At 59.6% G+C, this 12,200-nt stretch overlaps 3 protein-coding genes across 3 annotated transcripts; 1 reads left to right on the forward strand and 2 right to left on the reverse strand.

The window, feature by feature from the left end:
* Nucleotides 1–786: 786 nt before the first annotated feature.
* LOC112589061 (uncharacterized) lies at nt 787–1,976 on the forward strand. Its single transcript, XM_025300925.1, has 3 exons — nt 787–1,148; nt 1,253–1,715; nt 1,827–1,976. Exons 1-3 carry the CDS (start codon nt 787–789, stop codon nt 1,974–1,976), a joined length of 975 nt encoding a protein of 324 aa, XP_025156710.1.
* A 21-nt stretch (nt 1,977–1,997) lies between these two features.
* Nucleotides 1,998–4,701, reverse strand: LOC112589062 (uncharacterized). The gene is made up of 3 exons (XM_025300926.1): nt 4,552–4,701; nt 3,897–4,094; nt 1,998–2,084 (listed from the first exon to the last, which is right to left on the reverse strand). The coding sequence occupies exons 1-3, from the start codon at nt 4,699–4,701 to the stop codon at nt 1,998–2,000; spliced, it is 435 nt and encodes a 144-aa protein (XP_025156711.1).
* Nucleotides 4,702–5,324: 623 nt separating this feature from the next.
* On the reverse strand, nt 5,325–6,668 carry LOC105190937 (uncharacterized). The gene is made up of 4 exons (XM_011153965.2): nt 6,318–6,668; nt 6,123–6,251; nt 5,613–5,982; nt 5,325–5,527 (listed from the first exon to the last, which is right to left on the reverse strand). Exons 1-4 carry the CDS (start codon nt 6,666–6,668, stop codon nt 5,325–5,327), a joined length of 1,053 nt encoding a protein of 350 aa, XP_011152267.2.
* Between the last annotated feature and the right edge of the window lie 5,532 nt (nt 6,669–12,200).

A 12,200-nucleotide genomic window follows, 5' to 3' on the forward strand; every position in this document is an offset into this window, starting at 1 on the left:
TGGCATCTCGTAGAGAGGCCAGGTGGTTGGGACCTTAGCCCCCAGGAGGGAGCTAAGGAGATAGTGGGCATCGTGGCGTCGATATGCGACGCTGCGATGCCCAAGTCCCATCCCCGTCGGCACCGGACCGCATACTGGTGGATGGAGACCATAGCCGAATTACGGCAGGCCTCTGTCCAAACCAGGCGGGCTTATACCCGGGCCCAGCGACTAGATGGGGATGCCGCAAGGGCGAGGGAGGACTACTTCCAAGCGAGGGAAGCCCTCAAGGCCGCCATTGCCGAGGCAAAAAAGAGAGCCTAGGAACAATTGGTGGACTCCCTGAACGAAGATCCGTAGGGGCGCATTTATAAACGGACAATCGGTAAGATTCGTCCGTAGGCACAGCCACCAACAGAGTCTTTGGACCACCAGGCCCTCGTGGGGCTCTTAAACACCCTCTTTCCGAGGGTGAATGGGCCCCCCCCCGGATACCTGTCCCCGAGCGAGAGGACGGGGACTGGAACGAGGGCCTGATGGTTACTCCAGAGGAGTTCGCCAAGGCCAGAAAGAAGCTCGGGGCCAAGGGCAAGGCCCCTAGCCCCGACGGCATTCCTGGCCGCTCCTGGGTTCTCGCCCTCGGCGAAAGGAGCCTGTCCGCAGCCACACGGGACACTATCAACTGATGCCTCAGGGAGGGGGTATTCCCCTCAGAGTGGAGGAGGGTCAAATTGGTCCTCCTCCCGAAGGACAGCAAGGTGTCCGATCGCGCGCCAACCTTTAGTCCTGCTGAACGGGGCAGGCGAGATGGTTGAGCACATTATTACCGACCGCCTCGTTCAGCACCTGTCCTCGAAGGGGCCGAACCTCCCTGAAAATCTGTATGAGTTCAGACCCGGACGATCTACATTGGATGCCATCCAGCACGTTCGGGACCTGACCCGTACTGTCGTGGAGGAGGGGAGCGAGGTGTTGCTCGCGATATCGTTGGATATAACGAATGCGTTCAACACCCTGCCCTGGCCGGAGATTGGGCGGGCGCTCGAGCACCATCGAGTGCCTGCTTATCTCCGGCATATGCTCGTGACCTACTTCGACAGGGACCTCGCCTACTCGGGGAGAGGCGGGGTCCTAGACCGGCGCCAAATGGAATGCGGTGTCCCGCAGGGGTCGGTTCTCGGCCCCCTGCTATGGGACATCGCGTCCGACAGGGTGCTTCGCTTTCCCTTCCCTTCCGGCTGCCACGTCATCTGCTACGCAGATGACACGTTAGTGGGGGCCAGGGAGGAGAACTGGGAGGAGCCCGCCTCTGCGTGGAGGTGGCACTAGCATCGGTGGTGGGTATCATCAAGGACCTGGGTCTAAATGTGGCATCCCACAAGACTGAAGCAACTTTTTTTCACAACGGCAGTCGTGGGGCGCCGCCGAGGACCTGGGTCCTGGAGGACGGAGTCCGCGTCCACATCGGGTCGACGATAAAGTATCTGGGCCTGACATTGGACAGCCGCTGGGATTTCGGGCCGCATTTTAGGCAGCTGATCCCCCTGGTCTATAAGGCAAGACTGGCTCTCACCAGCCTCGTACGGACCCAAGGGGGCCCAGGATGGAGGGCTCGCCGCCTGTATATAGGTGTGGTGCTCTTGATAGCCCTCGATGGAACGCCTATGTGGACGCCCCAGCTTATGGCCACCGGCCGCAGCAAACACCTTATGCGCCAGTCGCTGCGATCGGTGATCGTGAGGGCTGTCCGAGAATATCTAACCGTTTCATATATGGCCGCGATCAACCTGGCCGGCACCCCCCCCCCCGTGAAGCTCCTCGCTGAGGCGCGCAGTACCTTATATTAGAGAGTACGGGAACTCCACGAGGAGGGGGAACTGACGGCCAGGAGCCTAGCGGCCTTGAAGTCCCAGGCCAGAGCCCGGGTACAGGAGCGGTGGTCGGACATATTGTCCGACCCCCGTGGATCCGGGTCCGACCCCCGTGGGGTCGGGTAGACAGGGGCTGTTCGCCCCTGTCTACCTGAACTGACAGACAGGAGGGGGCGTGGACTCGCCTTCCATTTGACGCAGGTGCTGACCGGACATGGTCGTTTCGGTCGGTACCTGCATCGAATCAGGAAAGAACCTACCACTCGATACCACCACTGCCCAGTGTTGAAGGACACGGCGCACCTTACACTGCGACACATGGTGCGCATGCGAAGCATGGGGCCAGCAACGCCGTGTCCTCGCCCGGACGGTGGGGTGCCGAGCGGGAGACCTCTCGCTCCCGCGTATGATGAAAGTCATGTGCGAGGAGGTATGGGGAGCGGCAGTCTCCTTCTGCAGAGACATAATGTCCCAGAAGCAGGCTGCCGAATGGGAGTGCCGCTTCGGAACCCGTCGCAGGGAGCGACGGGGAAGAAGGCGGTGCTCCCCAGATATAGGGAGCGGAGCCGAGGTGGCGCCGGCCGTGGAGCGGCCCCCGGTTCGTCGGGGCCCCCCTCGACCGCCTCAGTCAGACTCCATCCGCGCGGGGGGGCAAGGGGCATAAGGCCCGCACCCCGCCCCCCGAGCGACGGTGATGATTGTAAAGGGGGAAGCGGTGGCCCGTCTAGGAACGGGTCCCACTTGCCCGGCCACACTCGGCTAGCGAGGGAGACTAGAAGAGAGGGTGGGTGCTTCCCTGTCTCCAAAATTGAAACCAGAAGGCCAACCTGGCCAGGCAACCGGTCCGGCCGCCGCGCCCCCGACTCCCATTGTGGGAGGGGGTGCGGCACTTCGGCGTGAGGTTCCAGTAGAGCCCTGTGGCCGGGGTGTCGGGGAGGGAATACAAGCGTAGTTCCCCTGACTCCCACCACTTCGGCCCGATCGGTAGATACCCTGGTGGGGTTTTAGCCGGTAAGAATCCAGCATAACCCACACCCCTCCAAAGGGCAGAGGTATCCATGAGGAATTCCCCACCGTTGTAAAAAGAAGAAAAGACGCACACGCACACCCCCACCCGCAATCCGCACCCATACCCAAAACCTTTTTTTATAACGGTGGGGAAATCCTCACGGATGGCCTCGGCCCTTAGGGGGGCCGAGGGTTATGGCGGACTCTCACCAGCTAAAACCATATCGGGGTGTCTACCGATCGGATCAGAATGAGGGTAGTCAAGGGAATTACGCCTGTATTCCCTCCCCGACACCCCATGCCCAAGTGGCGCACTTTTTTTTATAACGGTGGGCAAATCTATCATAGATACCCCCGCCTCTTGGGGGAGGCGGGGGTTATATGAGACTCTTACTCACTAAAACCCCACCGGGATATCTACCGATCGAGTCGAAGTGGGGAGAGTTAGGGAAACTGTCTGCATTCCCTCCTCGACACCCCGGCCCCAGGGCTCATACGAGGAGTTCCACGCCCAACTACCGCGCCCTCCCATCTCCCACAGGGGAGTCTAGGGCGCGGTACCCCGGCCGGTTATCCAACTGGGTACCGCGCCCTATCCTTCCTTCCCTGTCCTTCCGGTTTCTATTTGGAGAGAAGGGAACACCACCCTCTCTATACGCCCCCCTCCTCGGGTACCAGCCAAGAGGGAGGGCGGGATGTGAGGCCCATCCCCAAACGGGCCTTCAACCCCCTTGCCTACCTCTACCGACGCGCGGGGATGTGGGAGGCTTCATGTCCCTCCCGTCGCCCTTTCTCCGCGCATCCGAAGGCGGGTCCGAAGCGGCCGAGGAGGCCCTCGACGGATCGGGGGCGGTTTCTCCTCGGCCGGCGCCACCTGGGGCCCGCTTTCTATTCCCGGGGAGCGCCGCACCCCCCGTCGCCGCCTGCGACGAATTCCGGGGCGACGCTCCCATTCGGCGGCCTCCTTCTGGGACATCACGTCCCTACAGAAGGAGGCCGCCGCCCCCCATGACCCTCGCTCCCGCATATGGCACCCACCATGCGCGGGAACGAGAGTGCTTCCACCCGGCACACCACCGCCCGGGCCAGGACACGGCGCTCCTGACTCCATGCCGGGCACAAAGTCAGAGTATGATGCGCCATGTCCTTCCGCTCCGGGCAGTGGTGGCACTCGGTGGTGGGTTCCTTCCCTATTCGCTGAAGGTACTTTCCAAAGCAACTGTATCCGGTCAGCACCTGCACCAGATGAAAAGAGAGTCCGCATCCCCTTCTGTCCACCATTTCCGGTAGACAGGGGCAAACGGTCTCGGCCGTTTGAAGCCCGGGTACCCGGGGATCAGCCAACTCGGCCGATCACCGTCCCAAGGGCTCTGGTCTGAGTCTTGAGGGCCGCCAGGCTTCTGTTCGTTAGCTCACCCCGTCCGCGAAGCTCCTTCACCCTCGAATATAGGAGGTGCCGTTCCTCGGCTAGGAGCTCCACTGGAGGGGAGACGGCCAAGGTGGTCGCCGCCATATACGAGACGATGCCGTACCTCCGAACTGCCCTCAATACCACCGCTCGCGTGGCCTGGCGCAACAAGTTCCTGTTGCGGCCGGCGGCTAATAATCGAGGCGCCCAAATGGGCGTTCCATAGACAGCGATCGAGAGCGCGACACCAACGTACAGGCGGCGAGCTCGCCAACCTGGGCCCACCTGGGTCCGCATGAGACCGACCAGAGCCTGTCCTGCCTTGCGAACCCGAGGGACCAGCTGCCTGAAATGCGGCCCGAATCCCCATCGACCGTCCAGCGTCAGGCCCAGATATTTGATCGTGGGCCCGACGCGGATACAGACTCCATCCATCAGGACCTGAGTACGCGGCGCCCCCCCCCCACCCCTGCCATGAAAGTACATGGCTTGGCTATGTACAAACATTGGCTATGTAAAAACATTAGTCTTTTCGGGGCCACCCTGAGCCCTAGGTCGCTGATGGTGCCCACCATCGATGCCAGTGCCGTTTCCGTGTGAAGGCGGGCTTCCCCCAGTCCTCCCCCCGGCCAATACCAGCGTATTGTCTGCGTAGCAGACTATGTGGCAGCCGAGGGGAAAGGGAGAGCGAAACACCTGTGATGTTCCATAGCAGGGGGCCGAGTACCGACCCCTGCAGAACACCGCGCTCCATGGTGCGCCGGCCTTGGACCCCGCCTCTTCCCGAGTAGGCGAGGTCCCTGCTCCCGAAATAGGCCGACAGGATGCGCCGGAGATAGACAGGCACCCCATGATACTCGGGCCCGTACAATCTCCGGCTAGGGCATGGTGTTGAACGCATTCGTTATGTCTAACGATACCGCGAGTAACACCCCATCCCCCTCGTCCACGACCGTACGGGTCAGGTCCCAGACATAATGGATCGCGTCTAGCGTCAAGCGCCCGGGCCTGAACCCGTACTGGTTGTCGTAGAGGTCCGGCCCCTCCGAGGACAGATGCTAGACGAGGCGGTCAGCAATGATGCACTCCAGCATCTTGTCCGCCTCGTCCAGCAGGCATATCGGCCTGTAGGCCGGCGCCCCGCCGGGCGTCTTGCTCTCCTTCGGGAGGAGGACCAACTTGGCCCTTTTAAACTCCTGGGGGAAAACCCCCTCCTTCAGACTCCCGTCGAGAACATCCCACGTGGTTGCAGATAGGTTCCCTTCGCAGAGGGCGAGAGCCCATGGTCGACCAGGAATGCCGTCGGGGCCAGGGGCCTTGCCCTTGGCCCCGAGCTTCCCCCCGACCATGGTGAACTCCTCTGGTGTGACTCAGGTCCTTGTTCCAATCCCCGTCCTGGATTTCAGTAACAGGAATCTGGGAGCGGGGCTCCTTCCTCGGAAAGAAGGTGTCGAGAAGCCCCCTGAGGTCATGGGGGTCCATTGACTCCGTTGGTGGGGGTGCCCACGGACGGATCTTCCCCATTGTCCGTTTGTATGGGCACCCCCACTGGTCGTCATCCAGGGAGCTCACCAATTGCTCCCAGGCTCCCGCCTTTGCCTCTGCTACGGCGGCTTTGAAGGCCTCCCTTGCTCCGAGGCAGCCTACCTTCACTCTTGTGGCATCCCCGTCTCGCTCCCGGGCCCGGGAATACTCCCTCCTGGCTTGGATACAGGCCTGTCGGAGTTTGACAATGGCCTCGTTCCACCAATATGCGGCCCGACGCCGACAGGGGTGGGACCGGGGCATCGCGGCGTCGTAAGCCGATGCCACTATCTCCCTGGCCCCCTCCAGTGGGGGGCTGGGGTCCCACTCACCTGGCCTTTGCTCGAGATACCAGGTGGCCACAAGAACGACCGCCTGGAACCTACCCGCGTCCAGTCGACCGAGAGCCCATCTTTTAGGGAGGGAAAGTCGCCCTCCCCCGGGCGGCGGTCCATCACCCGCTGAGGGGTGGGGAGGCGAAGAGAACATGTTATATACCGATGATCGGATAACGTTTCGCTCCCCACCTCCACCACCCATTCCCGGAAATTCCGGGCGGCCGAAGGGGAAGCCCACGTCAAATTTATGACTGACTCCCCGTTCGGCCGCACGCAGGTGCTGGTTGACCCCCTGTTCATTAACAGGAGGTTTAACCCCGCCGCCCAGTCGACCACAGCCTTGCCCCGAGGGTCCTCCTGCCGGGGACTGCAGCCCCACTCAACAGAGTGGGCGTTAAAATCTCTGGCAACGACCACAGGTCGGGGGTGGCACTGTCGCACTACATCCCCGACCCTGTCGAGGACCCTCACTATGCGGGCAAAGTCTCCGAGGCCGGCCTTATTTTGACAATGGTGAAGATATACTCCCACCACCCTCATGGGCCCACAGTCGACTGTCTCATACGAGCTCCCCCTCTTCCTGACTTTATAGGGGAGGAGCCCGCTGCGGGATTGGCCATCACGGCCACGGAGCCGTCAAAGCTTTCCGATCAGTTAGTGTTACCGGTCGGCACCCACCACGGCTCCGTGGCCACCCCCAGCCCGTCACCCAGTTCCTTGAGCCTGTGTACCCACAGGTCATGGGCTCGGGTGCCGCGGCCGAGGTTGGTCTGAGAGACCCGGAGGAGCGTGAAGGCGAAGCCTTTCACTCCTCCTCTGGGTGCTCTACCTCTGTACCCCTCCCCCCCGAGGAGACGTCAGACAGCGATAACGCCACCTCAGTCTCTCCGGGGGGGACATCGGCTGTGGTGGCCTCTAGCTCGGGTGCCTCCGTGGAGGCTACATGGGAGGTCCCTACATGTGGGGTCCTTACCTGGTCGGCCCCCTCCTCTCGGGAGTATGAGGAGGGACCATCAATTGGGGAAGTCGGGGATGGCGCATCCTCCAACTCCCCCTCGACTACAATAGTTGGGAATGTGGCAGTAACCTCCATCCTCCTCACCTTCTCCACCGCTGCCGTCGGGGGGAATGGCGTCGCCTCCTTCTCCTCTGCTGCTGCCGTCTTCTCCTCCGGTTCCATTGGGATCGTGGCCACCATGGCTCCCCTCTTCCTTTTTTCCCTATGGGGCTTCACCTCCTCCGGGATCTCCATCTCCTGGATGGGGTCCGGGGCAGGGGTTGCTACCGTCACCTCCATCTCCGTCGGTCCCCCGTTCCTCGTGGGGAGGGAGGCCGGTGCGGCTTCCCTCTTTTCCTCTTTCTCCCTCGGAGGGCCGGCCTGGTCTCCCCTTTGTCTTTCACTGGAGGGGTAGGGGTAATACTCCCCTTTTCTCCTTCGATGCCGGGTTCCTCACCCCTCCCCTCCTACTCCTCCGGCCTAAGAGGGGTTTGCAGGCAGGTCCGCCAACCTGGTCGGCTTTCCTGCCTGCCTCTGCACACACATTGCAATGCGCCGCTGTCACAACGCCATTTCGTGGCGCGGTGGCCGGGGTTACCGCAGCGATAACATTGATCGCTGCGGTCGGCGGCGCTCTTACACCGCTCGCGCACGTGCCCAGGCCCCAAGCACCTGTAGCACAACATCGCGCGAGCGGACAGCGCCACCACCCCGGCGCGGGCCCAGCCCACCTGGACCCGTCCCGCCGCGGAGACCTTAGCGGCCGCCACTAGCGAGCACCGCACCACCGCAGTGGCCGTCCCCCGCTGAGATAGGCTGTACTCACCGACGGAGATCTCCTAGGGCAAACACCCCCCAGCGAGGGACACGGCGGCTATCGCCTCGTCGGCTCCGGTCGTCACGTCCAGCCCGGTGAGTCCAAGCGCTGTAGACCTCACTGGTCTCTGGACGCGATAACCGGGGCTCTTTTCCTCCGCCAGCTGTAGGAGCTCGTCCGCCAGCCGGTCGGCGGAAGCCCCGGCGTTGAGACCAAGCACCTCAATCAGTAAAGCCACGGTGCGGGCAGTACGCACCCTCAGGACGCCTAGTATCCCTAGGTCCTCGGGCTTAATCCGGCGCCTGGCCTCAACCATAAAATCCCTGTATGATTCCTCAGGGCATGTTAAGTGCCGCACCCTCCCACAAAGGGAGTCGGGGGCGCAGCGCCCCGGCCGGCCTCCCGGAATGAGGACAGGGGAGTGGGCGCAGTCCCCGAACTTTTTTTTGTTCGCGCAGGGGAAATCCATCATGGATACCCCCGCCCCCTTGGGGAGGGACGGGGATTATGTCGGACTCTTCCGACTAAAACCCCTGCGGGATGTCTACCTGTCGGACCGTGAGGAGGGGAGTTAGAGGAACTGCTCCCGCATTCCCTCCCCAACCCCCCGGCTCCACAATCGCCGTCCCCAAACTGGCCACCACTCTCCCCTTGACGTTCTTCACCGTCGCTCGGGGGGGGGGCAGGCCTTATGCGCCTTGCCCCCTCCCGGCGTGGACGAAGTCTGGCCCCAGAGCGGCCAAGGGGACCCCCGACGAATCGGTGGCCGCTCCTCGGCCGGCGCCACCTCGGGCCCGCTCCCTATACCTGGGGAGCGCCTCCTTCCCCGTCGCTCCCTGCGATGGGTTCCGGGACGGCGCTCCCACTCGGCGGCTTCCTTCTGGGACATTATGTCTCGACAGAAGGAGGCCGCCGCCCCCCAAGCCTCCTCGCTCCCGCACATGGCTCTTACTATGCGCGGGAGCGAGAGGTCCCTCTCTCAGCACCCCACCGCCCGGACGAGGACACGGCGTTGCTGGCCTCATACATCGCATGTGACCAGCGTATGATACGCCGTGTCCTCGAGCACCGGGCAATGGTGGCATCGAGTAGTGGGTTCCTTCCTAATTCGACGCAAGTACCGACCGAAACAACCATGGTCAGCAACTGCATCAAATGAAAGGCGAAACCACGCCCCCTCCTGTCTGCCAGTTCGGGCAGACAGAGGCGGACAGTAGGGTGAGCGAAAAAATCAAAATTGAAATATTCAAAATCGGGTAGTGTGCAAAAGTTGTGTCTTGACCTCAGTAAGAAACGGAGATCATTCAATAAGCAAAAGGAGATCACTCTGAGTCAATATCTTCTGTTCCGGCAAAGCACTTAAAGTTTCGTTTTTAGGTGAAATTCCCAAAACGTACGAAGAAGCTCTTATGCGCTTAAAATTACGTCAGTACGTCTTAGAGCAATTCATTATTATGCCTTAGCATAGAAAATAGGATATATTATGATAAAAAGTGTGTCAAAACAATATATTTTTCAGCTTTTTTCTAAAGTTACACGTGCAACTCTTCGCTCGCCGTGAAGGTGACTCAGAACTCACCACGTAAAGGTGGTTGCACTTTGCGAGTTCCTCCCCTAGCCCTTCCTTACCTCCCAACCGTAATGGACTAGAATAAAATTTAACTTCGCGCTTTGCTTAACAATATTTATTAATGACTGAAGTCCCGCTTTGTCTCAAACTGTAGCATAAGAGCCCGAGAAGCTAACGTGGCCCTTATATGACCATTTCTTACCTCCTGTCCAAAGACCTTGTTAGATGCTTCAGTCACTAATTTCACTATTCTCTTCACCTCCTGTATATGAGCTGGGAAAGCTTGAAAATCCCAAATCTGGGGAATTTTATTTTCAGATAGGAAATTCCTCAAGTGCTTGTCTGAAAAGTTCTTAAGAACAGGAGGACTTGTTACTTCTGTAGACCAATCAATCATGTCTTTGTAGTCTGTGGCCTGAAAATTAATTTTAGGCAGTGAGAAAGACCTTATAAACCCGGGATTTGCAGCCTCCGCTTCTTTTGCTTCTATTATTTTCTGGATAGCAAGTTCTCTTATCTCTGTCCTCTCATTTGTGAGCATGCTGAGAAGATTTTCTGAAGATGCAAAAAATGCATTTCTCGCAATGACAGGATTAATTATTTGAAAGTACTTTTTAGGCAAATAATGGGATTTGCAAATGAGGAAATATAGGTTCCTGGATCCATCCTTTAAAGAATGATGTAATTTAATTTTGAACCAAGTCGGTGTATAAACTTTCATGAATCATGAAAGTGGCTCTTATGCCACAGTTTGAGACAAAGCGGGACTTCAGTCATTAATAAATATTGTTAAGCAAAGCGCAAAGTTAAATTTTATTCTAGTCCATTACGGTTTGGAGGTAGGGAAGAGCTAGGGGAGGAACTCACAAAGTGCAATCACCTTCACATGGTGAGTTCTGAGTCACCTTCACGGCGAGCGAAGAGTTGCACGTGTAATTTAAGAAAAAAGCTGAAAAATATATTGCTTTGACACACTTTTTTATCATAATATATCCTATTTTCTATGCTAAGGCATAGAAAATAATGAATTACTCTAAGACGTACTGACGTAATTTTAAGCACATAAGAGCTTCTTCGTACGTTTTGGGAATTTCACCTAAAAACGAAACTTTAAGTGCGTTGCCGGAATAGAAGATATTGACTCAGAGTAATCTCCTTTTGCACGTTTCTTACTGAGGTCAAGACACAAATTTTGCACATTACCCAATTTTGAATATTTCAATTTTGATTTTTTCGTTCCACCCTAGCGGACAGCCTCGGCCGTTGCTTTCATGGTCACCGTCGAGGGGCGCCACCGGAGTCCCGGGTCCGGGTGGATGGAGTCCGCGGCCGCGTCGGGCCTACGATCAAGTATCTGGGCCTGACGTTGGACGGCCCCTGGAATTTCGAGGCCCATTTCAGGAGCCTGGCCCCCCGGGTCCGTAAAGCAGGTCTGACATTGGCCAGCCTGATGAGGACCCAGTGACCCCGGGGGGCCCCAGATGGCACGCGCGCCGCTTCTATATCGGTGTGGTGCTCTCGATCGCCCTCTACGGAGCGCCCATATGGACGCCCTGACATATGGCCATCGGCCGCAACAAGAGTCGCCTGTAACAGGCGATGCGGTCGGTGGTCGTGAGGGCGATTCAGGGGTACCGCACCATCTCATATAGGGCGGCGACGGCCCTGGCCGGACCCCCCCCCCCGTGGAGCTCTTTGCCGAATCAAGACACACCCTCTATTGGAGAGTGAAGGAACTCCGCGAGAAGGGGGAAGTTCCATCGGTTAGGGACCTGAGGGCCTTGGAATCCCAGGCCAGATCCCGAGTCCTGGAACGGTGGTCAGCCATATTGGCTGACCCCAAAAAATTCGGGATCCGAACGGCCGAGGCGGTCCGCCCCTATCTGCCAGAAATGGCGAACAGGCGAGGATGCGGGCTCACCTTCCATATGGTGCAGGTGCTGACCGGGCACGGGTGCTTCGGTCGGTACCTGCACCGGATTGGAAGGGAGCTCACCACGGGCTGTCACCACTGCCCAGAGCCGCAGGACACGGCGGAACGCACTCTGGCCGTGTGCCAGGCTTGGGCTCCGCAACGCCGTGTCCTCGCCCGGGCGGTAGAATGTTAAGAGGGGGGGCCCTCTCGCTTCCGCACTTGCTCAAAGCAATGTGCGGGAGTGAGGAGGTATGGGAATCGGCGGTTTCCTTTTGCCGGGACGTAATGTCCCGCAAGAAGGCCGCCGGGTGGGAGCGTCGCGCACCCTGTCGCAATCCGCGACGGAAGAGCGGCGCTCCCCAAGGGGGGAGTGGACCTGAGGTGGCGCCGGTCGAGGAGGAGAGGCCACCGGCTCGCCGGGGGCCGCCTCCTCGGCCGCCTCGGGACCGACTTTGACGCAGCGGTGGGGGGTAGGTGAGAGGGAATAAATCTTCTCACCTACCAGTAGCGTCGGTAATGGTAGGGTGAAGGGGAGTAGGGCCTGGTTGGGGCTGGGCCTCACTACCCTGTTCCCCCCTTCATACTAGTAGAGAAGGGGGAGGAAAGGTGGCGAGGAGGGAGAGTGGGTGTCCCCTTTCTCCGAAACTAAACCAGAAGACCAACCCGGTTGGGTAACCGGCCGGAGCACCGCGGCCATTACTCCCAATAGGAGGGGCGCGGTACATGGGCGTGGGGCTCCGTGAGAGCCCTGAGGCCGGGGTGTCGGGGAGGGA

This window comes from Harpegnathos saltator, unplaced genomic scaffold, assembly GCF_003227715.2.
Source record: "Harpegnathos saltator strain DR-91 unplaced genomic scaffold, Hsal_v8.6 scaffold390, whole genome shotgun sequence".
In the NCBI taxonomy this organism is placed as follows: domain Eukaryota; kingdom Metazoa; phylum Arthropoda; class Insecta; order Hymenoptera; family Formicidae; genus Harpegnathos; species Harpegnathos saltator.